This window comes from Copadichromis virginalis, linkage group LG4 (assembly GCF_057382275.1).
Source record: "Copadichromis virginalis isolate Kocher_CV1m ecotype Utaka linkage group LG4, C_Virginalis_male_GT1.1, whole genome shotgun sequence".
Classification (NCBI taxonomy): Eukaryota; Metazoa; Chordata; class Actinopteri; order Cichliformes; family Cichlidae; genus Copadichromis; species Copadichromis virginalis.
The window spans coordinates 4247273-4274183 of NC_140621.1; the positions used below are offsets into that span (position 1 = coordinate 4247273).

Genomic DNA, 26911 nt, shown 5'->3' on the forward strand with positions numbered 1-26911 from the left:
TTAAGTAAACGTATGTGCTCATTTGTGCTTATTTATCCATGTAGATATACGAGCACTGACAACAGATGAAGTTGTGATCCACAAGCAGCAGAATCAGAACAAATGCAATGCTTTAATTAGACTTGCTCCGCATAATGTGCATACATGCCTTTGCAAAATCAAAACAAATGAAGCAGACTCAAGATGCTACTCAAAACACAGTGCATATATTTTATTATCCATTTGCAGTGAGATATAATATCTACCACATTCTTAAAATGAAGGCAGAAAGGCTCTGATACTAGAGAAGCACGGAGAAGAAATGTTTAATTCCCACAGCGACTTCATTTTTTTCTCCCCTGTCATCTGTCCTGTGGTTTTCCTTTTTGGAATTTCCCGGATTTACTTCCAGCGACCGCCAACCTTTCCTTTGCCGTGGCCTTTTTTGCTGGAGGACAACAGGAGAACAGAGGAAATTTAAAAAAAGAAAAAACAAGAGTAAAATCTGACTATTTGTATAAAAGTGACTACTCACAATTTTTGGGCATGTTGGATTCTGTTCAGTAGCACAATGATCTGCAGGATCACAGAAACACAATTAACATATTCTGTTGAATAGAGTTTAGAGTAAAACGCTGAAACGTGTATACAAATTTTTACACACGTTGAGCTTTTTTTTTAAATTCTTTTTTAAATTTTTACTTTCTAGTTGTATTTATTTATCAAAAACACATCTTTGAATTGACTGCTACTGTTGAGATAGTCTACTTCAAGATGTAAAGCAGGTTATCTGCCACGGTTGATGTTCAATCCCTTGCTACTCCAGTCTGCATGTCAAGGTATCCTTGGGTGAGATACTGAACCCTGAGTTGCTCTTGATGGGTTTGTTGGAGTGTGAATGTGAGCTACAGGGAGTGCAGAATTATTAGGCAAATGAGTATTTTGTCCACATCATCCTCTTCATGCATGTTGTCTTACTCCAAGCTGTATAGGCTCGAAAGCCTGCTACCAATTAAGCCTATTAGGTGATGTGCATCTCTGTAATGAGAAGGGGTGTGGTCTAATGACATCAACACCCTATATCAGGTGTGCATAATTATTAGGCAACGTCCTTTCCTTTGGCAAAATGGGTCAAAAGAAGGACTTGACAGGCTCAGAAAAGTCAAAAATAGTGAGATATCTTGCAGAGGGATGCAGCAGTCTCAAAATTGCAAAGCTTCTGAAGCGTGATCATCGAACAATCAAGCGTTTCATTCAAAATAGTCAACAGGGTCGCAAGAAGCGTGTGAAAAAACCAAGGCGCAAAATAACTGCCCATGAACTGAGAAAAGTCAAGCGTGCAGCTGCCAAGATGCCACTTGCCACCAGTTTGGCCATATTTCAGAGCTGCAACATCACTGGAGTGCCCAAAAGCACAAGGTGTGCAATACTCAGAGACATGGCCAAGGTAAGAAAGGCTGAAAGACGACCACCACTGAACAAGACACACAAGCTGAAACGTCAAGACTGGGCCAAGAAATATCTCAAGACTGGTTTTTCTAAGGTTTTATGGACTGATGAAATGAGAGTGAGTCTTGATGGGCCAGATGGATGGGCCCGTGGCTGGATTGGTAAAGGGCAGAGAGCTCCAGTCCCACTCAGACGCCAGCAAGGTGGAGGTGGAGTACTGGTTTGGGCTGGTATCACCAAAGATGAGCTTGTGGGGCCTTTTCGGGTTGAGGATGGAGTCAAGCTCAACTCCCAGTCCTACTGCCAGTTTCTGGAAGACACCTTCTTCAAGCAGTGGTACAGGAAGAAGTCTGCATCCTTCAAGAAAAACATGATTTTCATGCAGGACAATGCTCCATCACACGCGTCCAAGTACTCCACAGCGTGGCTGGCAAGAAAGGGTATAAAAGAAGAAAAACTAATGACATGGCCTCCTTGTTCACCTGATCTGAACCCCATTGAGAACCTGTGGTCCATCATCAAATGTGAGATTTACAAGGAGGGAAAACAGTACACCTCTCTGAACAGTGTCTGGGAGGCTGTGGTTGCTGCTGCACGCAATGTTGATGGTGAACAGATCAAAACACTGACAGAATCCATGGATGGCAGGCTTTTGAGTGTCCTTGCAAAGAAAGGTGGCTATATTGGTCGCTGATTTGTTTTTGTTTGGTTTTTGAATGTCAGAAATGTATATTTGTGAATGTGGAGATGTTATATTGGTTTCACTGGTAAAAATAAATAATTGAAATGGGTATATATTTGTTTTTGTTAAGTTGCCTAATAATTATGCACAGTAATAGTCACCTGCACACACAGATACCCCCCTAAAATAGCTAAAACTAAAAACTACTTCCAAAAACATTCAGCTTTGATATTAATGAGTTTTTTGGGTTCATTGAGAACATGGTTGTTGTTCAATAATAAAATTATTCCTCAAAAATACAACTTGCCTAATAATTCTGCACTCCCTGTAGAGAGCACTTAGCAGTGGAAACAAAGGGCTCATAATGTTTGTTTGGATGAGAGATGTTGTATACAGCAGTTTATTTGTGGTCTTCTTTTGCGGCTGAACTTTGGTCGGAGCTTGATGAAACTTGCAGTTTTGAAATCTGTGAGATGTTGGCTTTTAGAAAATTAGTTGTTTGGCTGGTTAGACGTGGTCAGAGTGAACACGGGGTTCACTTGTTTGTGTGTTATGTCAATTTCGTGAAATTATTTAACTGCTCTTTTAATGGTTTGTTGTTTTCACTGTATTTGGTGGTCATAGAAATGGTTTATATCAGAATCAGAATACTTTATTGATCCCTAGTGGAAATTATTTATATGATCTTTTAGCTAAGATTCTGAGGTTTCGGTGGATATCCCACTTGCCTGTGTTTACATAACCGACCTCATGTCACAGCCGATGAAACAGAAAGCCTTCCATTTTCGAATGAAAGAACAAAACTGGCAGGGTAAAGTGACATTTAAAGTGATGAGGTGCGTTTGCAGTATTACCTCATATTTCTGGTGTTTCATGCACTCCATGAAATCAAACTTCTCAGATTCCAGCTGGTAGATCCAGTTCCACATTTCTTGGGCCCGTTGCCTAGAACGCAGAGTTCGTAAAGTTAGAAATGATCTTCCTTTACTTAAAGTCAGCGGTCTCCAACCTTCTTTGCGACCGGTTTAATGTCAGACAATATTTTCACAGACCGGCCTTTAAGGTGTGGCGGATAAATACAACAAAATAAAATGATACGACTGAGACAAAAACGGTGGTATTTTGTAAATATAATAATAAACGCAAATTCACTGTGTGATTGTGTAACTTTATTAGCAGCGTCCTCCTGAAGTGCGCCAACAACACTGAGAGTAACATCCTCCTCGGGGGTTGGGGACCGCTGCTTTAAGTCATTTAAGTGAAAAATAGATAGAATTACTTTTTGTAGCAGGCTACACATTTGTAGTCAGTGACTGTGGATTTGTCTAATTAATCTAGCTAAGTTGGTTCTACAAACCACTCATTCATTGGATCTTTGAGCTTTATAAATACATTAAATCATTGTGCTGAAATCATGACATTATTGCTGCATCATCACTATCTTGAGTTTCTGGAAAATGCTTTAAGAAAAGGTGGGCTGCTTTATAGAGAAGTTATAGTAGTTATTTTATTATAATCACTACTTAGCTGTCTACAGTCCCAACTGGAGGAGACTCACTTCAGCCCGTCCTCTCTCAGAGTGTCGGTGGCTAGTGGCTGCCTTCTATCAGCCAGAGTTCTCTTCTTGATCTCTCTGCCTGTCAGGCGCTTCCCTTTCCTCGACTCTGCCTGGGACAGAACACATATGTTTCACAGTTATTCTATATGTAAACACTTACTCCATATCTCATCATCACCATCACACCCCAGACTGACAACAGCCATTTGTCTACCTTGGCCAGGAAGCCTCCAAAGTTCGCCCCCATCCCAGACAGCACTTTCTTCTTTTTTGCATCATCATCAGCTTTTCTCTTGGCCTCCTCTTCTTCTTTTCTGTGACGCTCTTCCTGTCAGATGAACGAAAACTGAGCCAGAAACACATTTGGAAACAGTTTGGCTGACCTGAGAGACACGCTGTGGTAAAATGTCCAGAGAACTGAACTGACATTTGGTATTCTTAATTCAAAACATACGGTACTGTGCCAAAGTCTAGAGCACGGGTCTCAAACTCCAGTCCTCGAGGGCCGCTGTCCTGAATCTTTTCCATGTGTCCCTGCTGCAACACACCTGAATACAATTAGTAGTTTATTAGACTCTGTAGACCTTAGCTGTGTCCCAAAACGTCGGCTGCATCCTCCGGAGGCCGCATTTGAAGGCTGATTACATCACAGCCAGGCGATGAAGGCTGTCCCAATTCGTTGACTCCTTCAAATGCGGCCGACAAATGCGTCCTTCATTTCCCCGAATTTGAAGGATGGGTCGGGTGTGTCCTTCGTGGCCCACCATATCCCAGAATTCATAGCCCAGCCAAATTTCAGCTGCCAACAATGATGCTACTGAGTTTTAAAATTACTCTTATTAATCTTTCTGGGCCACAAAATAAACTTTTAACATATTTTCAGTGTAAATTACAAATATCTGCTTGGTTTATCAAGACATCGCATATTTGCAAAAGTGTGCCGACGTTTTCGGAGACGTCTGTCACCCACCCGCTCGATAGCAAGCCGGGGGGTTCAATGGTCACTCGAGCCAGCGAGAGCAGTGGACTCCCGGCTTCATCGTTTTCAGACCCCCGCTGTCTTTCGCTACTCAGGTTAAACATGATATATAAGTCACTCGGATAACTTAAAAATTGGAAATAATTGTTTTCCTTTTTTCTGTGTTTTATTTGTTCCGGAGTAAATCGGTTTGGCTGAGATCAAAGTTATTAGATTATTAGATTAAATACAACTTTATTAATCCATCGGGTAGGTTCCTCCGGGATTTTCCCACAGCTGAATAAACGTTAAACAGAAAACCGATTAAACAGAAGTGTGAGACGGTCGAGAATTTACGGCAGTCTCCTGTTATATTTTAGATAGCAAGGAGCAGACGGCCGAGTTTGTTAAACTCCGGTGACGCAAATCTGAAGGGTAGACCGTCCCATTTCACAGCCTCGCACTTCCGGCCTTCTCGGTCTTTGAAGGACCGGGCCCACGTAGACCGCGAAGGCCGGGTCCTCCGAAGGATGCAGCCGATGTTTTGGGACACAGCTCTTGACTGCATGATTTCAGCCACTGGATTCATGTTACAGCAGCTCGTGAGTGAATTAACATAGTGCAATAAAAGTACTTTTAGAAGTACATTTTTCCAAACACTTACATACCCATATGGAAAAGAAATCGTAAAAACTTCTATGATTTACTCATGAAAGTGGCCACTTTCTCATTACTTTCATACATTGTTTTAGTAAGTATCCAAAACATACAAGTTTCATTATATAATTTTTCAAGGGATCTTATATCTGTTTTCACTCTTGTATGCTTTTCATACAAGTTTCACACAAGACAGATACAAACTTTATAAGATTTATATATATCTTTTCCATATGGGTATACTTGAGTGGGGTTAGGGGTTGCCACCTCACCATGCAGTCAAGTTCTATAGATTCTTGCTAATGACCTACTAATTGTATTCAGGTGTGTTGCAGCAGGGACACATGGAAAAGATTCAGGACAGCGGCCCTTGAGGACTGAAGTTTGAGACCTCTGGTCTAGAGTAACCCCTCATTTCTTTATATTCTGCTTCCAAGGAGCCAAGTGGTCTTCAACAACAGTTCCCTATGTCTTTAGACATCGGTTTGGTATCATTTATTTCCAGTCAAGTTCTTGTACCTGACCATTTTTGGAGGTCAGGGTTTTGCCACTACACACTGATATATAGCACGTTCAATCATAAAAAAGACAGTGAGTTAGGTTGTCTCTACACATAACCTACAGTCAGCATATTTTTTAAATTGTATCTTTAGTATTTGTAGCTTTCTATCAGCCTGTTGCAAAAACACATTTGTTCTCATTTCTTTAGTTGAATCTCTAAAAATTACTAAAGACAACAAATCTTGACGGACGTATTTTTGCACAATATTCTGTGGAATAGTCGCTGTGATGAAGCCACTTTAACCTTTCATGGCAGCATTTTTAATTTTTCTTCGCTATTTGGGCCGATTGGGACCTGATGAATGTAAAAACAAAGAATTACCAGATTTTGATTTTTACCTAATTTTTGTTTCTGAGAAAAATGAGAGCCACATATGAGGACATCCGTTTTAAATTTTGATAGAACAGTGGCAGCATAATGTCCTCGTAAGCAGATATCAGGCCCTACAGTAAAAATAGATATTTTAGTCTCGACTACCCAAAATATGATGTCCACATATGTGGACGCCAGGTCCTAGGAGGTTAAGGATGGGCAACGGGGGAGAAGAAGATGAAGAAGCTGGTGGAATAAAAATCAGTGGCAATGGGTGTTATGGAGTGATGGATTCACGGGAAACTTTTGATTCAAACTGTTGTTGATAAGTAAGGAGGTCAGGAGAAAGGGACTACAGTGAGGGTCTACAGCCCATCTGTTAAACCCACTGGAGTCTCTGTCATGCTTTGGGGCTCCATTCCAGCCAGTGGTGTTGGGGATCTTGTCAGAAATGATGGAATTATGATTGTAGAAAAGTACAGTCAGATTTTGATCCACCATGTTAAAACTGTTGGAAAGCATCTGACTTGCAAGCTAACTGAGGATCACCGTGACAGAGAACGGGTGAAAAAGGCAGACAAACATCCGAAGACAAGCTTTGAATATCCTTCAAGAAGCCTGGAGAACTGTTCCTTAAAACGACTTATGTCAGAGTGTTACCGCAATTCTGTTCTGTCTGTCCTTCTCCTTTTCTGCTCTAACCCTCTGGATCTCAGCTCTCTCTGCACGACGACGCTCCTACAGGACAGCAAAACATGTAATATTAAGAACAACACAGAAGAAGCATTTATCCTACACATGATTCATTTGTTGGATTCAACTGCTTTGAGAGGTGTTGGTAGCAAAGTAAACTTACAATTCGTTCCATAAGAGCAATGAGTTCTTCCTCGTCCTTCTTCCTCTGCTCAAAGTGTACATCGATCAGAGTGTGTAGCTCCAGTAAGTCTTTCTCCATACGTTTTCTGTGGATGTCCTGGGGGAAGAAGAATGTTTCTGTAACTTAGAAAAAGATTTAGGGTCAAGTACAAGTGCAAGATAAAACATGCAAAGACCACATGCTGAGGTCTGAACCAACCAGCTGGTTTGAACCAAGAATCTACTTGCTGTGAGGAAAGAGTGTTACCAGCTTCACTACAGTGCTGTACTGGCCAGAAACTGTTTTTCAAATAGTTTACCCAAACTTGAAATTCTTGGGACAGTTACAGTTTTCAGAAAATGTAGCATATCTGTTGATAGATCTTAGATAGACTACAGGCTGCAGGAATAATTAAATGTAACAGGAAGATTAATGTTTCTGGCATAATAACAATAAATAACATTGTATAATTAGACGCATGTGCACAACAAGATGTGATCCTACTACCAGTCCCTGAGGAACACCGTATTCATAGAAAGATATATTACACAATGAGTTTCGATTCAGATGTGGAAGAACAATCTAAGCCACAGCGCTTAAAAGAAAATGTCCTTAAAATGCTGCAAGAGTATGTACACAGTGTTAAAGTCAATTTGCACACCTAAAACAGCAGCAAGTCTCAGATATTAACAAACTTATTCTTGCCCTGGCTGGCATGTGTTTGGCAAAGGGATTGGATCTGGTTACAGGCTAGGAATATGCAGGGACAGTGAGGGTAAAGGAAACAGAAATAATTCCAAAATTGAAACTTGACTAAGATTAAGATGACTGTGATTGCTAACTTAAAAGAGAAAAGTGTAAAAAAAAAATTAAAAAAGGAATATAAAGATTGTGGTGGGCGTGGCTGCGGCACGGCTGCAGTAGAAGCTGACGCACCGGAGCTGCATTGGCTCATCACGCCGCCCTGCATAAATGGTACTGGATCCTGAGGGTGTGTTGTGGGTGATGTGCGCGGCTGGCAGAGGGAGAGCTGCAGCCAAGTTTGTGAAATAATGATTAAGTGTGCTGAAAATTATGAAAACGTGGTGAGGTCTGCCGTGGATTTATTACTAAGATGTTTTGGTTTAATATCATGTTTGTGACTTACATCAAAATCCACCCTCTCTCCTTCAGGAATCTTTGGGGGAGCAAGTTGTGGCACCATGGGTCTGAAGGTAAAAAATACGACAGATTCAAAGTGAGACTGCAGTTCTTTAAATGAATAGAGAACATCTGTTTTCTGCTACAAAACATAAGAAAAACAGATGGAGTGAACATACTTGGGCTTGGGGCGCTCTTCTTCTGAATAAAAGAGAGACAAAGATAAAACAAATGGCTATATGAGTAAAAAGTGTTTAGAATGACTGGTTGTCATTAGTCAAATACAAAATGTTGCATTCAATACACAGCAAGCATGGGAGTGAGAAAGAAATGCAACACGGGGTTTTTAAATGTTATAACAAAATGTGAAATAATACTATTAAAAAACCTGGGCTTGGGTACACTAAACGGCTACATGAATTTGACCACATAGTTTGTATTAGGCTGTCTTGGAAGATTTTACCAGAAAATGAGGCATATGGAAAGTAATAACTTAGGAAACTACATAACATAGCTTTCAAAGGCTAGAGTCCAGTGAGAACCACAAAAGTTAACCTGCTCTCAGTGTGTTAGATAATTAATGACGTAAACACAGTGCCAACAGAAAGTGATGAGTGTGACCACTTCAGGGAACTGCACGCCTACTAGATCTCACCTTCCTCCTGGGCATCTTGATCTGAAGGACCATCCACATAAAGACACAGTGAAGCATGGAAGGATGGTAACACGAAAATATGGAATGAAAAGGAGGGTTAATTGTGGGTGAAGTGTGAACATGAGCAAAGCAAGAAAGAGGAGGCAGCAACCAAAAAAGGTGGTAGGAGGGAAACAGTGGGAACAAAAATTGAAAGGAGAACAAAATACGGATGAGTAAGAAATGAAGTTGTAAAGATCCAGAAGAAGGAAGTGAAAAACAAAAGAAAGTAAAACATAGATAAATAAATAAAAATAGAGGGGGAAAAAACATGATAAATGAATGGGAAAAGAGGTGTGAAATGACCAGAAGAAGCTCCAGGTTATATCTGGTGCTGCAGGATTTAGCTATTTTTGGAATATATACCAATTACCTTTCTAGCTAATACCTGGATTAGAGTTGTTATGGCCCTGTCCATAATCTGTTTTGGTGGCTGTTGTTGTCTGTGCCTTTAAGTCTTTGCAGGTCCCGGAGTGGATGAGCTGACGGCTGCTGATTGGTCCCCTGGCCATGTGATCTTCATTCAAATCCCTCACCAGCAGTTGTCCCGGGGCAGCCACTGACAGCAGCAGCAGACCTGACCCTGGCCTCCAAAACCTGAGACTTTTGTGCGACTTTTTTGGAGTTTTGTATATAGTGTGTACATTAGTTTTCATTGTAAATAGCCTTGTAAATAGCACTGCAACAGAAGGGGTGAGCTGCCTTATTGTTTTTCCTTGCACTGTTTTCTCCTGTTTATTTCAGTTAGGGAGTTAGGTGTAGCGCTTGTCTTTTGTTTGATATTTGATTTCACATAGGGTTGTAGATAACACCTCCTCCTGACTTAGCTTGTTTTGTTTGTTATTTTGGCCTTTGTTCACCCCGGAGCTTCATTTTTGCAGTGCAGAAAAATAAATCACGATTCACTAAGAAATTGGTTTCCCTTTGTGTATGGTTTTGGGGACCAGGGCGGGGCAATTCTTTCAAACTTGTGTTGCGTTCCTGTACCCCTAGACTGGGGCGTAACATAAAGTGGGGGCTCGTCCTTTTTTTTTTCTTTTGCCATTCTTTTTGCTCATTGTATTTTGTGGGTTGTCTGCAGTTTTCTTGTAGTGTTGGGGGTGATCTAGTCACAATGACTTTTGATGTGGATGATTTTGCACTACAACCCACCGTGGATAAGTTGGATCGATGCACAAAGGCGGATTTGTTGTTGGTGGCAGATTTGTTTAATGTTAGTGTGCCTTTACATGCTAAAAAGGCAGAAATTAAGCAGTGCCTGACAGCTCAGCTGGTGGATAAGGGGGTTTTTGCGGAGTCGAAACCTCGGCCGGTTGAGGCGACTGGAGGTTTGGTGGTGGATGCGGGAGCAGAAGCTGCTGCAACCATCCCAAAAGCTCCCAGTGGACGGGTGTCGCCAGGGGCGGAGGCTCCTGCTGCCATTCAGATCCCAAACGTTAGCCCAGCCGGACAATCAACAGGATTGGTTACAGAGGATCTTGGGCTCGCCCTTCGCCTGAAAGAGGTGGAGCTTGCGACTAAGTCCAAAGAAGTTGAGCTTATGCATCTCCGCATAAGGGCTATGGAGCTGGATCCTTCCCGGCAGCGCAATGTTACCTCTACCCCAGTGAGTAAAGTTGTGAGTAAATCTTCTGATTCACTCTCCTCTGACCAATTTGATGCAAGCAGGCAAATTGCTTTAGTGCCACCTTTCAGAGAAAGTGAGGTTGACTCTTACTTTAATGCCTTTGAACGCATCGCAACCACTTTGAAATGGCCCAAGGATGTGTGGAGTTTGTTGCTGCAGTGTAAATTGGTGGGGAAAGCACAGGAAGTGTGTGCGAGCTTGTCTATTGATGACAGCCTGGATTATGAAATTGTGAAATCCACTATTTTAAGGGCTTATGAGCTAGTTCCAGAGGCATATCGCCAGAGGTTTCGGTCGTGTGACAAATCTGCCAACCAAACACATGTAGAGTTTGCCAGGGAGAAGACTCTCTTGTTTGATAAGTGGTTAGCTGCAAGTAAAGTGAAGGACTTTGCTCAGCTAAGAGAATTGGTCCTGCTGGAGGAATTCAAAACGTGTCTTCCAGAGAATGTTGTTGTATATATCAATGAGCAAAAGGTGGATTCGTTGTCTAAAGCTGCTGTTCTCGCAGATGAGTTTGTGTTGACCCATCGCGTTGCGTTTTCAGCTGTGCGCCGTGAATGTGCCCCGTTGTCGAAACCTGCGAGGAGTTTGAGGGTTTCTCCTAAGCGTCAAACGCGCCCTGATCAGGTCCCCATGACTGTCCGAGAATGCTTTTATTGCCATGATACTGGCCATCTCATTGCCAGTTGTCCGTCGCTCCGTCGCAAAGAGCAAACTCACACATGGAAAAAGCCAAAAAGCATTGGTTTTGTTCAATCGGTTGCTACTCCTAATCCCGTCAGTGATGAACCAGGAAATGACAGTCTTGACAGCAGTTACCGACCATTCATTTCACAAGGGTTCGCCTCACTGACTGGAATAGAGGAGGATCGCGTGCCGATTGTAATTTTGCGCGACACTGGGGCTGCCCAGTCTCTCATTTTGGAAAGCGCGTTGCCTTTCTCAAGTAACTCGTTTTGTGGTGCTGATGCTCTCGTGTGGGGAGTGAAAATGAGTGTGTTACGAGCTCCGCTGCACAGAGTCTTCCTACAGTCGCCTCTCGTTTCGGGCCCGGTAACAGTTGGGGTGCGCGCTCGCTTGCCCGTGCAGGGGGTTACTATGATTCTGGGGAATGATCTAGCCAATGGTAAAGTTTTCCCGATCCCTGAAGTAATTGAAAACCCCGTCGATGATTTTGATTTTGTTTCCGAGTCTGCTGCTGACAGTCTGCCCTCTGTTTTTCCTGCCTGTGTTGTCACACGCGCCCACAAGCGTAAATATGGTGATGTTGACTTGTCTGACTCTTTTCTATGTTCTGAAGCTGTTCCTGAGAAAGCTGAACTGCCTGTGGAAAAAGCTGAAAAATGTGTGTCTGATAAACTGCTACCCGCTACACCTGACCTGTCTTTTGAGGTAAACAAAACAGATTTCATTCATGCGCAACAGAATGACCCGACTTTGGCCAAATGTTTACTTGCCGCAAATTCAAGCGATCAGAATCCCCGTGTCTACAGCATTGAAAATGATGTGTTAATGCGCAAATGGCATCCTCCCTCCTCTAGTGATCTTGGCTGGAACGTATTTCAACAAGCAGTTGTACCGCAAAATTTCCGACACCAAGTACTCAGCCTAGCACATGACAGTTTCTCTGGACATTTAGGAATTAGGAAGACCTACCTTCGTATTCTGCGTCACTTTTTCTGGCCAGGTTTGAAGACTGATGTGACCAAATATTGCTGCTCTTGCCACGTTTGCCAGGTCAGCGGAAAACCCAACCAGGTTATTCCTCCTGCTCCATTGCACCCAATCCCAGCCTTAGGCGAACCATTTGAGCACATAATCATCGATTGTGTAGGTCCGCTTCCAAAAACCAAGTCAGGACATCAGTACCTCTTGACTTTAATGTGCGCCGCCACACGCTTCCCCGAGGCTATTCCGTTACGCACTATCAAAGTCAAAGCCATTGTCAGAGCATTAGTAAACTTTTTCTCCCTTTTCGGTTTGCCCAAATCAGTTCAAACAGACCAAGGGTCTAACTTCATGTCCAAGATATTCGCTCAGGTCTTAAAATCGCTATCCATCAAGCATCAAAAATCCAGTGCATATCACCCCGAATCACAGGGTGCGCTTGAGCGTTTCCACCAGACTTTAAAAGCCATGATGAGGAAGTTCTGCCTCGAGTCAGGAAGAGAGTGGGACGAAGGTCTGCCACTTCTCCTTCTAGCGGTGAGGGAGAGTGTGCAGGAGTCCACGGGTTTCAGTCCCGCAGAGCTGGTGTTTGGACACACAGTGCGTGGTCCCCTGCGGCTGCTTAAAGAGAGATATCTGTCCGACACAGCTACCCCCGAGCAGAACGTATTAGATTACGTAAGTTGTTTTAGGGAGCGTCTGCATAAAGCATGCGAAATTGCACGCGAGGCTCTTTCCGCGTCTCAGGAAAAAATGAAAAGGAAATTCGACAAAAAGTCCGTGCAGAGAAAATTTGAAGTGGGTGACAAAGTGTTGACTCTCCTACCCGTTCCTGGATCCTCTCTCCAGGCAAAGTTCTGTGGGCCCTATACTGTCCAAGAGAAACTGAGTGACACAGATTATGTTATAGGTACCCCAGACCGTAGGAGAAAGCGTCGTGTGTGTCATGTTAATCTGATGAAGCCTTATTTTGTTCGTGATGCAGGTGTAAACTCCTCCTCATCCCCTGCTGCGCTGTCTGCCGTGTCGGTAGTTGTGCCAGCATCCCCGTCTCAGTATAGCCCAGAAAGTGATGGCTTAGCTTTCGTTTGTGCTGAGGGTTGCTCCCGACTCAGAAACTCTGAAGTATTGGATAAGTTGAATTCCCACCTAAAACATTTAGATGAGGCCGCCCAGACCGATGTGTGTTCTCTGATCAATACTTACCCATCTCTGTTTGCTGACACTCCGTCTCGCACTACTGTCCTCGAACATGACATAGATGTAGGTGACCACCCTCCGATCAAACAACACGCTTATGTGTGAACCCTACCAAACGTGCACTTTTTCAGCAAGAAGTTTCCTACTTGCTGGAAAATGGTCTTGCTGTCCCTAGTTCGAGTGCCTGGAGTTCCCCATGCCTTCTTGTGCCGAAGGAAGACAAAACTCCACGTTTTTGTAGTGATTTTCGAAAAGTGAACAGTGTGACCAAACCCGACTCCTACCCTCTTCCCCGCATGGAAGATTGTGTTGACAGGGTTGGCTCCGCAAAGTTTGTCACCAAACTGGACTTATTAAAGGGTTATTGGCAAGTTCCCCTCACTCCGCGTGCATCTGAAATTTCTGCTTTTGTCACTCCGGACCACTTCCTCCAATACACCGTCATGCCTTTTGGCCTTCGAAATGCCCCTGCCACATTCCAACGCCTTATGCACATTGTCTTAGGTGGTGTCACAAACTGTGAAGTGTACTTAGACGACATTGTAGCCTATTCAGAGACTTGGTCAGATCACCTTGGAACACTCACGGAGATTTTTGAAAGATTACAAGAGGCATCCCTTACCCTAAATCTTGCCAAATGTGACTTTGGTAAGGCCACTGTGACTTATCTAGGGAAGCAGGTGGGTCAGGGACAGGTGCGCCCCCTGCTGGCTAAAGTCCAGGCTATCCTAGATTTCCCTGTGCCTCGCACTAGACGTGAGCTTCGCCGGTTCCTTGGTATGGCCGGCTATTATCGTGGCTTCTGTAAGAATTTTGCAGATGTAGTTGCACCTCTCACCAGTCTCACAAGTGTGTCAAAACCATTTGTATGGTCCCCCACATGCCAGAATGCTTTTGAGTCTGCCAAAGCTCTCCTCTGCAGCACACCAGTACTTGCCGCTCCTGTTTTCACACATCCGTTTAAACTTGAGGTGGATGCCAGCGCCAACGGTGCAGGTGCGGTACTGTTGCAGGAGGATAGGCAGGGTGTTGATCACCCAATTGGTTACTTTTCGAAAAAATTCAACTCCCACCAACAGAAATACAGCACCATTGAAAAAGAAGCCCTCTCTCTATTGCTTGCTCTACAGCATTTCGAGGTCTATGTCGGTTCCAGTTCAGCACCTGTCATTGTTTACACAGACCACAACCCCCTCGTGTTTTTGACCCGAATGCAAAATTCTAACCAAAGGCTCATGAGATGGTCCCTCTTAGTACAAGATTTCAATCTGGAGATCCATCACAAAAAAGGGACAGAGAATGTACTGGCAGATGCGCTGTCACGTGGTTTTCGGAACCCCTAAGCGCCAAACATCTTTAGGGGAGATGTTTGGTCTTGGGAAGGGGGGTGTTATGGCCCTGTCCATAATCTGTTTTGGTGGCTGTTGTTGTCTGTGCCTTTAAGTCTTTGCAGGTCCCGGAGTGGATGAGCTGACGGCTGCTGATTGGTCCCCTGGCCATGTGATCTTCATTCAAATCCCTCACCAGCAGTTGTCCCGGGGCAGCCACTGACAGCAGCAGCAGACCTGACCCTGGCCTCCAAAACCTGAGACTTTTGTGCCTGTGACTTTGTGCGACTTTTTTGGAGTTTTGTATATAGTGTGTACATTAGTTTTCATTGTAAATAGCCTTGTAAATAGCACTGCAACAGAAGGGGTGAGCTGCCTTATTGTTTTTCCTTGCACTGTTTTCTCCTGTTTATTTCAGTTAGGGAGTTAGGTGTAGCGCTTGTCTTTTGTTTGATATTTGATTTCACATAGGGTTGTAGATAACACCTCCTCCTGACTTAGCTTGTTTTGTTTGTTATTTTGGCCTTTGTTCACCCCGGAGCTTCATTTTTGCAGTGCAGAAAAATAAATCACGATTCACTAAGAAATTGGTTTCCTTTTGTGTATGGTTTTGGGGACCAGGGCGGGGCAATTCTTTCAAACTTGTGTTGCGTTCCTGTACCCCTAGACTGGGGCGTAACAAGAGTATTTAAAGTTGTACTGTAAATACAAATCTACGCCCAAGACTGGAAATGTGGAAACACTGTTTCTGTAAGTTGCCACTAATAAACTCATTTTAGTGGTGCTGGTAGCTAGCTAGTTTTTTCCCCCCAGCTCTCGGGCTAAGCTAAGCTAGCTGGCAGCTAGCTGTAGCTTTTACTAAAAGATGGAGTTCTATCAACCATCTCATCTAATCTTAGCATCCAAGTAATAAGCACATATTCCAAAATGCTTAGCTATTGCTTTAAAACTATCATTTCCCATCATGCAACTAGAGCCAGTTCTACACTGGCACATGGTGGCTGTGGGAAATGTAGCCTTTTGGAATATTCTGTGAGCATTCATTATTGCAAAATGTAGATGTTTTTGCATGCCTTTTAGTTTGACTCATAGATGTTCTGTGAGGTCAAACTGATTTCATGTTGGAAACGCAGGAAACACATCTATACACTTTGCACTCTGTGTAATAATGAACGCCAGAATATTTCGAATGGTTCCAGATGAAGAAATGAAAACATAGTACAAGTTTTAAAAGGAAAAAATTTTCCAAAACAGAAGCTTCATATAATATTATGATGTTTTACTGAGCTTTTAAAACTGAACTAATGTGCTTCTTTCATGTTATAAGTATCCAGCTGATATTAATGAATTCTATCCATTTGTATCAAGCAAACCCAGCTTCTAAGGACCGCTTCTGTAGCTTTAGTTGCTAATTACACAGTGGTTACACTTAGCTGCCAACTTGTCTAACTGCTATGTGGTACTGGACAGTAAAAAGCTTCTTACAGTAAAGTTGTGGTCCGCAAAACCCCAACAATGAACTGAAAGTCACTAAATTTCGGAGCACAGGGCAATTACAGAGTTTGTAAAATTCCCAGTTCATTTGTTTTTATGAGCTAAGCTTGTCACATTATACATAACTTGATCCAATAAAGCAACATTTATTACTGCAGCTTTAAACGGCACACTCAAACAAATATTATAATTAACTTCTGTTTTGAGTGTTTGCTCCTTTAAAACACAGATTGCAACGACAAGCATATATGCATATATATGTGTGTGTGTGTATACAGATAGATAGGTGTGTGTGTGTGTGTGTGTGTGTGTGTGTGTGTGTGTGTGTGTGTGTGTATACAAGTGGTGTCTAAACTCTGAATCATTTAAAGTTTTCAGTCTGCTGATAAGTGAGTGACTAATGAAATGAAATGTGGCAAACTTGAGACTCAAGCTGGTGTGAATCACCCTACCTTGATATTCTTGTTGCTCTGATGGTCCATAAGAACAACAGCAGAATATTAGCCAACAATGTTGGGAAACAAGGGAAAGAAGGACACAGGGAAAAGTGATAGGTCAGTTCATCCGCAACATTTATGAATAAGAGTGCTTGACCAACTCTTTGAGAGCATCTCTGGAGATTGAGAAAAATTCTCATCCATTCGCAATGGAAACAGTTTTTCCAACACCTTACCTCCTCCATCTTCCTCCGCCTGCTCCTCCTCCTCCTGCTGCTCAGGCTCAGGCTCAGGCTCCTCCTCAACCTCTGGGAGAAGGAAAACAAAGATAAAGACCACGTCAGATGTGTGTACAATAGTACAGTCACTATATTACTATATGTGTCTGATTTAATGTGTCTTGTCCATATTAAAGACCCATGCTGATTATATAGTGTATTTAAAAGGTGGACATGTCTTGTGAACAAACCAACACAGGGTTGGCCTGCTGTAAAGCGAACCCTGGTTTGTTGGCTTTTTTGGCACCAACAGAAACAATAATGGACAAAGTGATCAAGTTACAAAGACACCATAAGCTAATCAGGAAAGTTTTTACTGAGGTCTTTACATTTAACTTACTCCACTTCAAAGAGTATATTTTTAAGGCATAATGGTTTTACTGCACTATGCATGTGACTGATATGGACCGATCTGACTGAACTTACCCACTGTCTGATCCCTGGAGAGGTGAGAAAAAGGATGAGAGAAAACCAATATTTATCAGTAGGCCTGTCAGCTCATGGATTTGCACTAGTGTGAAAGCTGAGAGGTGACATCAAATGAAAAACTCTTGTAAGTTCTATTTCACTCACTCGTATTCTTCTTCTGCGTCTGACATGCCTGCAACAAAATCAAAATGCAGGATGATGACGCCAAGATGTTAAACATAAATGCAAAAGACTTTTTCCAACTGATTGCATAACTAACTAATGCATTTTTATAAAACAAAAGAGTGCAGTGATTAATGTTTTTATTATTGAAAAGAAAATAGTATTATCTCATCTTAAAATTAGGGAATAAATACAAAAGCAAATTGAAAGTCAGGGGAAATGGTAAAATGAACCGGCACTTATGTCTCATTTTTGACTCTAATGGAGCACCCAGAGCTCTTTTTACTACAAGCCCCACACACTCTGGTGAAAGCACCTGGCTGCCAGGTGGGTTTCCATAAAAAGAGCCCACAAAGACATTGCTATGCAGACTAGAGGAGCCAGGGATCAACTGACTCACTCTACTTTCTGAGCCACAGTCAAAAATGAGAACTGCAACGATCCTGTTGTTTAAACAGTTATATAATTTTGCCCCATTTAAAGCAGAGCCTACAAGGACAAAGGAACCCTTTATTCCTTCAGTACATGGAGACTGATGGTATACTACGGGCTGCCCAGAATTAAAACAAGCAAACACATGTGGCAATAATTAATTAAAATTGGAATTAATTAATTAAATAAATAGTTATGACACATTTAATTAATTAATTATTGACACATTTAATTAATTATTTATGTATTTCACATTTTAATTAATTATTGACACATTTAATTAATTATTGACACATTTAATTAATTATTTAATGATATATTTATTTATTTCATTTTGGCAGTCCTGACGCCTGGCTCTCATCATGAAATAATTTTATCTGTCAGCCTCACCCATCAAACTCAGGGGGCGGGGTTAACGCTGATCGAGTCAAAACCATTGCTTTGGCCTGGTGGCCATTGTTTCTAGCACACAACAACCGGCATGTGGAAGCTAACAGAACTGAGCTTTGAAAAACCCTGTTTGTGTGTCACCAAATACCGTTTTAATATTTTTTTAGCCGAGAATGTAGTGGTTTAATCTTCATGTGTCTGGTCGGTTTGTCAAGATACAGCCTCTTTGCAAAAGTGTTTCGATGATTTCGGAGATGTCTGCACAGTCTCACGGCAAAGCGTGGGATAGACCCGCTCGCCTCGCAAGCAATCCCACCGACAAAGCGCAGGCCCCGGTACACAGCTGTAGTAACCCCCGCTGACTTCTTTTACTGAGGTTATATTTATCGATGTTTTATTTCCTGATGTTCTTATGTGTCCTACGTGTTTCAGTCGCCAATTCTGAATTATAACTAACATTAAAAACATGTTTAAGGAGGAGAGAGAGCAAATAAATCTGTTTAACATCTGATCTTTGGGTTTTTGTTCAGTAATCAGCGTGACCTGTGTATAAACACATAAAAGAGATAACGTTGGTGTTTCCGTCATGTAGTAACTGCTGGCTTTAACTGTACAAAGGTTGTTCGACACTATGAAACACATACAGACTTCATGATGTTCGGCTAATATTTTTATTGTGAATATTAATCATGCTGACCTCGCTCTGTACACCACGCAGCGAGGTCAGCATGTCCACGATATCCTCAGCTCCATGAGTTAACACAAAGTTTCCCAGCTGACTATCTAACTGCCAACTATTCCAGAGACGTGAAAATATACAGCATAAAGAAAAGTGGAAGAGACTCAGCAGCAGATTAGAATAACAGTTATACATTTAATAAATCACCAAATGAATCCAAGAAACAAGCAAACCTGTTCCGACAATTTGAGTTTGTATTCCCTCAGCTGCAGACTCGCTGCTGTTTAAATGTTTGAAAAGGAAGATTAGATATAAACAAACGTCAAACATAGACTCAGTCTGCCTTCACATTTGATATGAGGCCAGCACGTATAGTGGCCTCAGCAGGCTATTACTGAAATACACGTGCTATATCATAAACTATGATATAAACAGGGAGGTCCTATTAACATGTTTTAAAGGACACCTTCCTGCCTTTAGTCTCATTCATGAGCAGTATTAGTTTTCTTCTAACATCCAGAAGTCTGCACGATGTGTTTCATAGTTTGTAACAAGCCTTTGACAGGTAAACATAACATGACCGAAAAAGCAAAAAAAAAAAAAAAAAAAAAAAAAAAAGGAGAGAGAGAGAGTGTTGACGTAAGAAGAGAAAATGCTCTCAATTATGGAGACAGACAAATGGTTCATTTATGTTTGATGTGTGTTTATTCCTCCCTAAATATTGTCGGTGAAGTTTGCCATGCACGTCAGATTTTCCTGCGCATTTTTATACCTCTGCCAACAGAGAGAGAAAAAAAATCACATTCTAACAGACAGCTGGTGCTTAGAATACAGTTGAATAACTATTAAAAAACAGATGATATTTAGATGATAGTTCAGTCTAACACATGTGCCAGTGAACCATTAAACGTCTGTGAAACTATGCAGTTATGAAACGTAACTTTAACCTCAGCCAAACCGATTTGCTCAGTTGTAAATAAAACAGCGAAGTAAACGTGACCCGACAGACAGAACCTGAGTGAATGAAGTCCAGCGTTTAACCACTGAGAGCTAAAACTCAGCTGAGGTTTCAAAGCTGTGTGCCGGTGATTGGACATCAGCCGCTGATGAAGCTGTTCGCCTATAAAGTGCTCTGTAAGGAAACGAGCTCCAGCAGCTCTGCGCTCGGGGAAAACACTATATTTACTTATCTTGTGCAGAAAAATGCGCTGACATTGCTTTATATTGAGCACCGGCTGCCCAGTTAAACTGTGACTATCACCAGGTAACGTAGGCGTGTTTCTTGAATTAGCAGCAGGTGTTAAACAGTTGACAGATGAGGAGGAGGATGCATGCAGGTAAACTGAGGGTCTGTTGAGCTGATTGCTGGTTTCGTGAGAAAAATGTCAGCTCGTTCTTTATGTTACAGAAGCACAGAGACACAAGACCAGGCGGAAAGAGACGATCGTTCGGTGAAAATGAGAATCTGCGAATGCAACATGTGGAACACGGAGAGTGGAATATGTAAACAAACCGGTTAACGTAACCCCCTGGGTGCACTCTGCATGCTAACTGTTAGCAGAGCTAGTGAAATCTCTGAAAACATCTGAGCACTTTTGCAAACATGTTCTATGTTGACAACCTGACCAGACATACGGCGTTAAAAGTGTAGCTGGTGACAGAAAAACGGGGTATTTTAAAACTACACCACCACCATTGCTGCTTGTGATTTGATCTGCATTCTGGGATACCTGGCTGCCCCAAGTCTACACAAGCAATCGATTATCTAGGATCGACCTGTTTGGACTTACTTTGCACGGCAACCAATCAAATGTTAGAGAAGCTGCATGGGCAGCGTTAACCCCGCCTCCTGAGTTTGATGGGTGAGGCTGACAGATAAAATTATTTCATGATGAGAGCCAGGCGCCAGGACTGCCAAAATGAAATAAATAAATATATCATTAAATAATTAATTAAATGTGTCAATAATTAATTAAATGTGTCAATAATTAATTAAAATGTGAAATACATAAATAATTAATTAAATGTGTCAATAATTAATTAATTACATGTGTCATAACTATTTATTTAATTAATTAATTCCAATTTTAATTAATTATTGCCACATTTAATTAATTATTTAATGGTGTATTTAATTAATTCATTATGGCAGTCCTGGCGCTCCATACAGCAGATCCCGGGAACAACATCGGAGATCTCTGTCCAGAAGAGCGCAGTCCTGGGAACAGCTAAGATACTGCGCAGGACCCTCAAGCTCCCAGGCCTCTGGTAGAGGACCCGAGCTTGAAGGATAAACCGCCCGCAGGGGCGTGCTGGGTGTATATATATATATATATATATATATATATATATATATATATATATATATACATATAAAATCTGCTTTTGCTGGACTATGGAAACAAAGGACCATTTGATTTGTCGTCCTCACTAAATCACAGGTGACTGACGTTTCTGTGCTCCTGCGATTAATCACTCTGGAGACAGAAAAATACACAATCCCCATCGTGACGCTTTTAGTCATACACTGTCCATCGGAGCTGCCATTGTTCTGACATAAAACCCTGCACAGAGACAAACATTCACAGTGGGTGTGCGCTGACACCGTCCTGGCAGGGGGACACGTTGGAGATGGATGGAGTGTCAACAGGTGAGAATGTGACAGGGGTCAAACACATAAAGAGCAGGAGAGATAGGGTTTCTCTCACTTTCTAGTGTCTCCCTTCTCTCTCTTGATGTTTGTCCTCAGTGCACTCTCTCAATGGTGCGTCTGACAGGTTAGCAGGTGTGGTTTGGAAAGGTGGTGGTGGAGGTGGCTCAATTCCAAGCTTCAAATGTTCAGTCGAGCATTTTGCAAGCAGCCAGATAACTATGAAGCTCTTTCATCAGTTCATCTCAGGCGCTCCGGTCCCTGTCGCATTATTGTGTGCCCTAATACAGTACTGTGCAAAAGTCTTGAGTCAGCCTCATAACCTCCACGTAGGAGGTTATGTTTTTGGTTGTGTTAATGCGCATCATTGTGTCTGTAAACATGATAGCTCAAAAAATTGTGAAGGAATTCTGATTAAACTTTGTAAGCGGTGTGTCACGTTAGCAACCCATTAAAATGTGAAAACTGACCCAACAAAGCAATATAATTTAGAAACTACAATGTGGTAATGTTGGCTCAGCACATTTGCACATTACAGTATAAGCACAGTGTGAGAGAGAGCTTGAAAGAGTGTTTGATTGATTTCCTGTTTAGATTTAAGTTTAACAGACAGTGAAAAAAGTTCCATGTAGGAACAATTAAAAAAATAAATAAATCACAAGACCCGTTTATCACCATTTCCATCGTGGCCTGGTCCTTTTCCTTTCGTCTTGAATCATTTATGAATTTGTGCAGTTGAACTGAAAGAGGCAGAATTGTTCTAGGCTGTGGCCTCTCTTCCCTCTGTGATGCAGTGCCAGCATTAGACCCACAGCTTTGGCATACCCATCGGCTCCTTAATGCTACGTCTTAAAATCTGAAATCTTCCATGTGTTGTTACTCACCCCCTCACTCTGTGTGCATGTGTATATACAGATGGAGGAAGGCCTGTACATAAATCAGCCACAGCATTCGGAGTTGCAGCATGGCCTTAATTTTCTCTCTATGCACACTAGCCACAGGTTAGCTTAGCTTAGTGCATGATATATAACTTCCAGAAACGTACTGATCCAAAACACTATCATGGATAGACATAATTATTCATCTTAAAGGACTCATCATTAAATCAAAATATTATAAAGATTCAGTCTCACTTAAAGACACTTAAAGATCATATGCCAAAAGTACACCTCCAAATCATTTGGTATGTATAAAACATAAAGCAAATTCCACACACTCACGTGGAAAGGAGGGTTAACCTTTCTGGGATTTTGATTACTCTTTATAGCAGAAAGGCCTTGTTTAGCACCCGTGTCCACGCCATTTATTAAATGCTGGATGAAGGGGCCTTTCATGTAATGTCCTTTGTGGTCTCTGGCCAGCTGCAGAGGAGGGGTGACGCAGTGAGCTCCCGGGGCGGCGCAGGGGCGGGGTGAACAGGTGTGCTGGGATCTGACAGTGATTGTGTCTCTTTATATGTTGGCAGTGACAGTCGGAGGGGAGAAGCGGACGTGACAGCAGAGAGAGCGGGAGTGTCTGTGTCCCAGTAAACAAACCACAGTATTAAACAAAAGTTATGCTGTCATCATATTCGCTCCAGCGTATGTTTCTTGGGTCCAACGTTACACCCTTCCTGTCCACCCTCTTAGCTATGTTCATTCAAAACAATATTACACATCTTTCTCTTACAAAACACATGATGGGCATCATGATTGTTAATTAAAATAACACAACTAGCAGTAAATTCCCAGTAACGGACACTTATGGCAGATAACCTTAAAAATATTCTGCAGTAGATCAAAAATGGAAGAAAACCATGAATTAACATATAAGTATTACCTGATGCTGCTGAAGTGAAGCAAAGTCACAGAGGTTGGATTAGACACAGCTGAGCATTTTGCAATTTGGCATGATTTTAAACAGTTTACATTTCTTCAGTATTGAACAGAAATGAGACTTTCTTGTCGGAAAACAGTTAAATTAAAAAAAAAAAAAAACGACAGCGCTGTATAACGGTGGATTTGTGCAACCTGCTCTCATTTAAGTTTTTAGCTGTTTGTTGGTTGTCAAACTTCTGTGAGGTTTAACCTGAGATTCTGGCGTTTTGGGCAAAATAAATTTATATTTAAAAACCGATTCAGGATTTTAATGAATCGATATCATATTATCCAAGCTAGAATCGATTTTCCGATTAAAATCGATTCTAGCTTGGATAATATTGGATAATCAAAACCCACCCCTAGTTATAAAGCTGGATTGCATTTCATTTAAATTCATTTTTAATGAATTTGAACTTTTATTTTAATGCTTTTATAATACTGGTTAATTAACACCTTTTAAATAGAGCTGCAGAGCAATTGTTTGCTCAAAACACTTCTTATCAGGAATGTAAAATCCTAGAGCTTCATTAATATCATTCATTTTATGAAGTGACATTTCCTGCAGCTGTACCACCCGATTTTTACAGCTATTTCTCATTCTAACAGACTTTGTCATGGATCCAAATGAAAAATATGAATAACATTTTCCGAGAACAGCGTGGTTTGAAAGTCAGGGAACAACGAAAACAGGAACTGAGCATGAGATATTGTTGGAGTGCAGACAGAAAAACGCATTAACCTCCATGTAAACTCAAATCAAAGCCATGTGTCTGAAAGTACAACGATGGGTAAAACCTTAATTAAACAAGCTCTCCTCTCCCATTGGGCGAGTGGGTTGTGCTTTCTTGCAAGAATAACAAAAGTGTTTTCAGTGCATTGACTGAGGTGGATTTGGAATGAACACCAACCTAACTGGTTTACTGGTTTCATTGTGACTGTAGGCCCACATCTGGGTGGGCCCAGCCATTTTTTACAGCAGTGAAGCCTATGAATAAAGTTATGACGCATGGTAATGAGAGAAATGACAATTGGATTCCTTAAATATTTATATTTCAACACTTCTTGCCGGTATAGCTGGAAAGTGCCTATTTGGAACTGAATGGAGGGAGGATAAGTAAACCAGGGGATCTGGAGAAGGGTCAAGTTTCAGTGGGCAACTAGCACAGGCTTTAGTGGGTTAATTTTAGTCAAGGACAACAGGTGTGTGTGTGTGTGTGTGTCATGCACAGCGCACAGCACAATATATCATCAGTTTATTTTGAGTACGAGCTATTGTGTTGTCATACTCAAAAGAGTTTGAAAGTTGGAGTTTGGAAAACAGTTTGTAAAAGGAAACAAAAATGATTCCAGAACAGCTTTTTTAAAAGCTTTTTTTTACAGGCTTGTATCCATCGTTGTCAGCACATCTCTGCTTCAGTGGTTTTTAGGTTGTGTGTCCAACTTAGTGTAACAGGAGTGTAACTTTATTTCTTAATGAGTCGCCTTTTTAGTCTCGTTGACCATTCAAAGTACTTTAGACTACAAGCCCTATTTTCAGTCATACAGTACTCCATGCCCTTTATCCACCTCACACACGTCCAACTGAAATGGCATGCGTATCTTCCAAATGTGGGAAAGATTCCAAAATACTTGGCAGAAACCTGTACAAGCACAGGGAGAACATGCAAGTTCCCACTGTGTTGTTTGTTTTGTTGAAATAAAGGCTCTACTGAACACGGGAACAATCCAGGCCTGAAAAACACTGGATAGTGACTAACCGGATGATGAAAGAAACAGGCATGATGTAACTGCTGGAAATGTACCACAAGCACATTTGTGCACACTTGTTAGTACATCATCCGAGTGCTAAATCAACCAGTCTGATATCAGACTATCAGCAACTGTGTCTGCTGCTGACAGTGACCGCAAAGCCACAGCGCTGATGGTGGTATGCTACACACGCACACACATACTCATAAGAGTTAATTTGCTGTCAGACAGCAAACTCTGAAGAAGCTATACAACAACTGTGTTGTGTTGACCTCTCCTTGAACACTTAATTGCTGCCTTAACAATTGTCCTGTGCAGTAACAAATCTAAAATTTATTTGGATTTTTCTCTCATATTAACACATTTAAGTTTGCCGTGTTTTCCATTTATTTTATCTGGCCTGAATTGCTGATTTTAATATTCGTATTTTACAGATTTCTCCTTTGTGCTGTGTTCAGGGATGAACATACTACAAATTTAGTTTTACTTATATTATCCCACAGAGGGAAAAAAAAAACCTCCAGAAAAATCAAATTAGAAAAAAAAGGTTATAAAATTTGCACTCTATGATGTTTAATTGTCTAACTGTTTAATTATGCTAACTGGTGAGAATAAAACCCCAGAAAGATCTCATTAAAAGCCTGAAAGACATACCTGTGTGATGATGGGGTATCAGCAGATGACAAAGGCAAACAGAGGGACAGGGACAGACAGAATGGCTTTTGTACAGAGACCAGGGCAGTTTTATAGAGAGCGGCGGCGTGGCACAGTGAGTGCACGTGTGCTATCTGAATGACTATGCGTGTATGCATGCTGTGAGAATTACTGAGTGTCTGACTATACAATACAAGAATAACTGCAAGTCTGTGTGCAAAAGCATGCACATGTGTATGTGTGGCTGGAGCCAGGGGCCACAGGCGGATTAAAGGGAGGCAGAAAGATGAGCACCTCGCAGGATTAGATGGAACAGAGGGATGACCTCACTAGACAAATGGAGGGATGCCACAGGGCAGGTGGAGAGGGGTGATAAAACAGAGAGAGGGTGGGTTTGATGGATGGGGTGGATAAGGAGTGTTTTTCTTTTACTAAGTCAAACTGTTTGAACACTGGGAGGTGAATAATGAGGAGTGGAGAAGATAAAAGAGAAGAGAAGAAGCTGCTACTACAGAAGCTCACATCACGCTCGCATTTAAATCCGTCTCTCCGTCTCTCTCTGTACGGGGCCTCTACCACTACACGCTGTCTTTGGAGGAGGGCAGGACTGGGACAAAAAATCAGCCCAGGCATTTTGACCATTGACTGGCCCACCGTGGTATAATAGGAAAAGCCATAAAGCCTTTATAATAAACTTAAACTTACACCATCCTCCCTATTCTGGTATTCTAAACAGTACTTAGCAAAAATATAAAACAACCTGATTTATAATTACATATATCTCACTAATAGGGTTGCCAACTCCCAGCAAAAAAAGAAAAGAAAAAAATAGGGAACCACTCCCCCACCCTCTGCCTCAAGATGCTTAATTGACAAAACCGATTTTAATTTAATGCACGTATAAAACAAATGCACAGAAATCTATTATTTTTCTCCAGTAATTAAGTAGATTCAACATCTTTCTTCAACAGAATTGCAGACTGCACTGATGGTACCTTCCCAAAGGAAAGAATACCACAACTTAC

At 41.7% G+C, this 26911-nt stretch overlaps 1 protein-coding gene across 4 annotated transcripts; it reads right to left on the minus strand.

Moving 5' to 3' along the window:
- Positions 1–196: 196 nt before the first annotated feature.
- tnnt1 (troponin T type 1 (skeletal, slow)) lies at positions 197–25943 on the minus strand. Of its 4 annotated transcripts, none has more exons than XM_085453206.1 (15): positions 25887–25943; positions 17456–17483; positions 17309–17322; positions 16841–16912; positions 16620–16637; positions 8809–8829; positions 8333–8351; positions 8161–8221; positions 7014–7130; positions 6818–6895; positions 3883–3996; positions 3669–3778; positions 2965–3055; positions 515–555; positions 197–427 (listed from the first exon to the last, which is right to left on the minus strand). In XM_085453206.1, the coding sequence occupies exons 2-15, from the start codon at positions 17479–17481 to the stop codon at positions 382–384; spliced, it is 828 nt and encodes a 275-aa protein (XP_085309332.1). In that variant the 5' UTR covers positions 17482–17483; positions 25887–25943; the 3' UTR covers positions 197–381. The 4 variants fall into 4 exon arrangements, with proteins under 4 accessions (XP_085309332.1, XP_085309331.1, XP_085309335.1 ...); XM_085453205.1 differs by having other exon boundaries at positions 8333–8354; XM_085453209.1 differs by lacking the exon at positions 8809–8829.
- Positions 25944–26911: the final 968 nt, after the last annotated feature.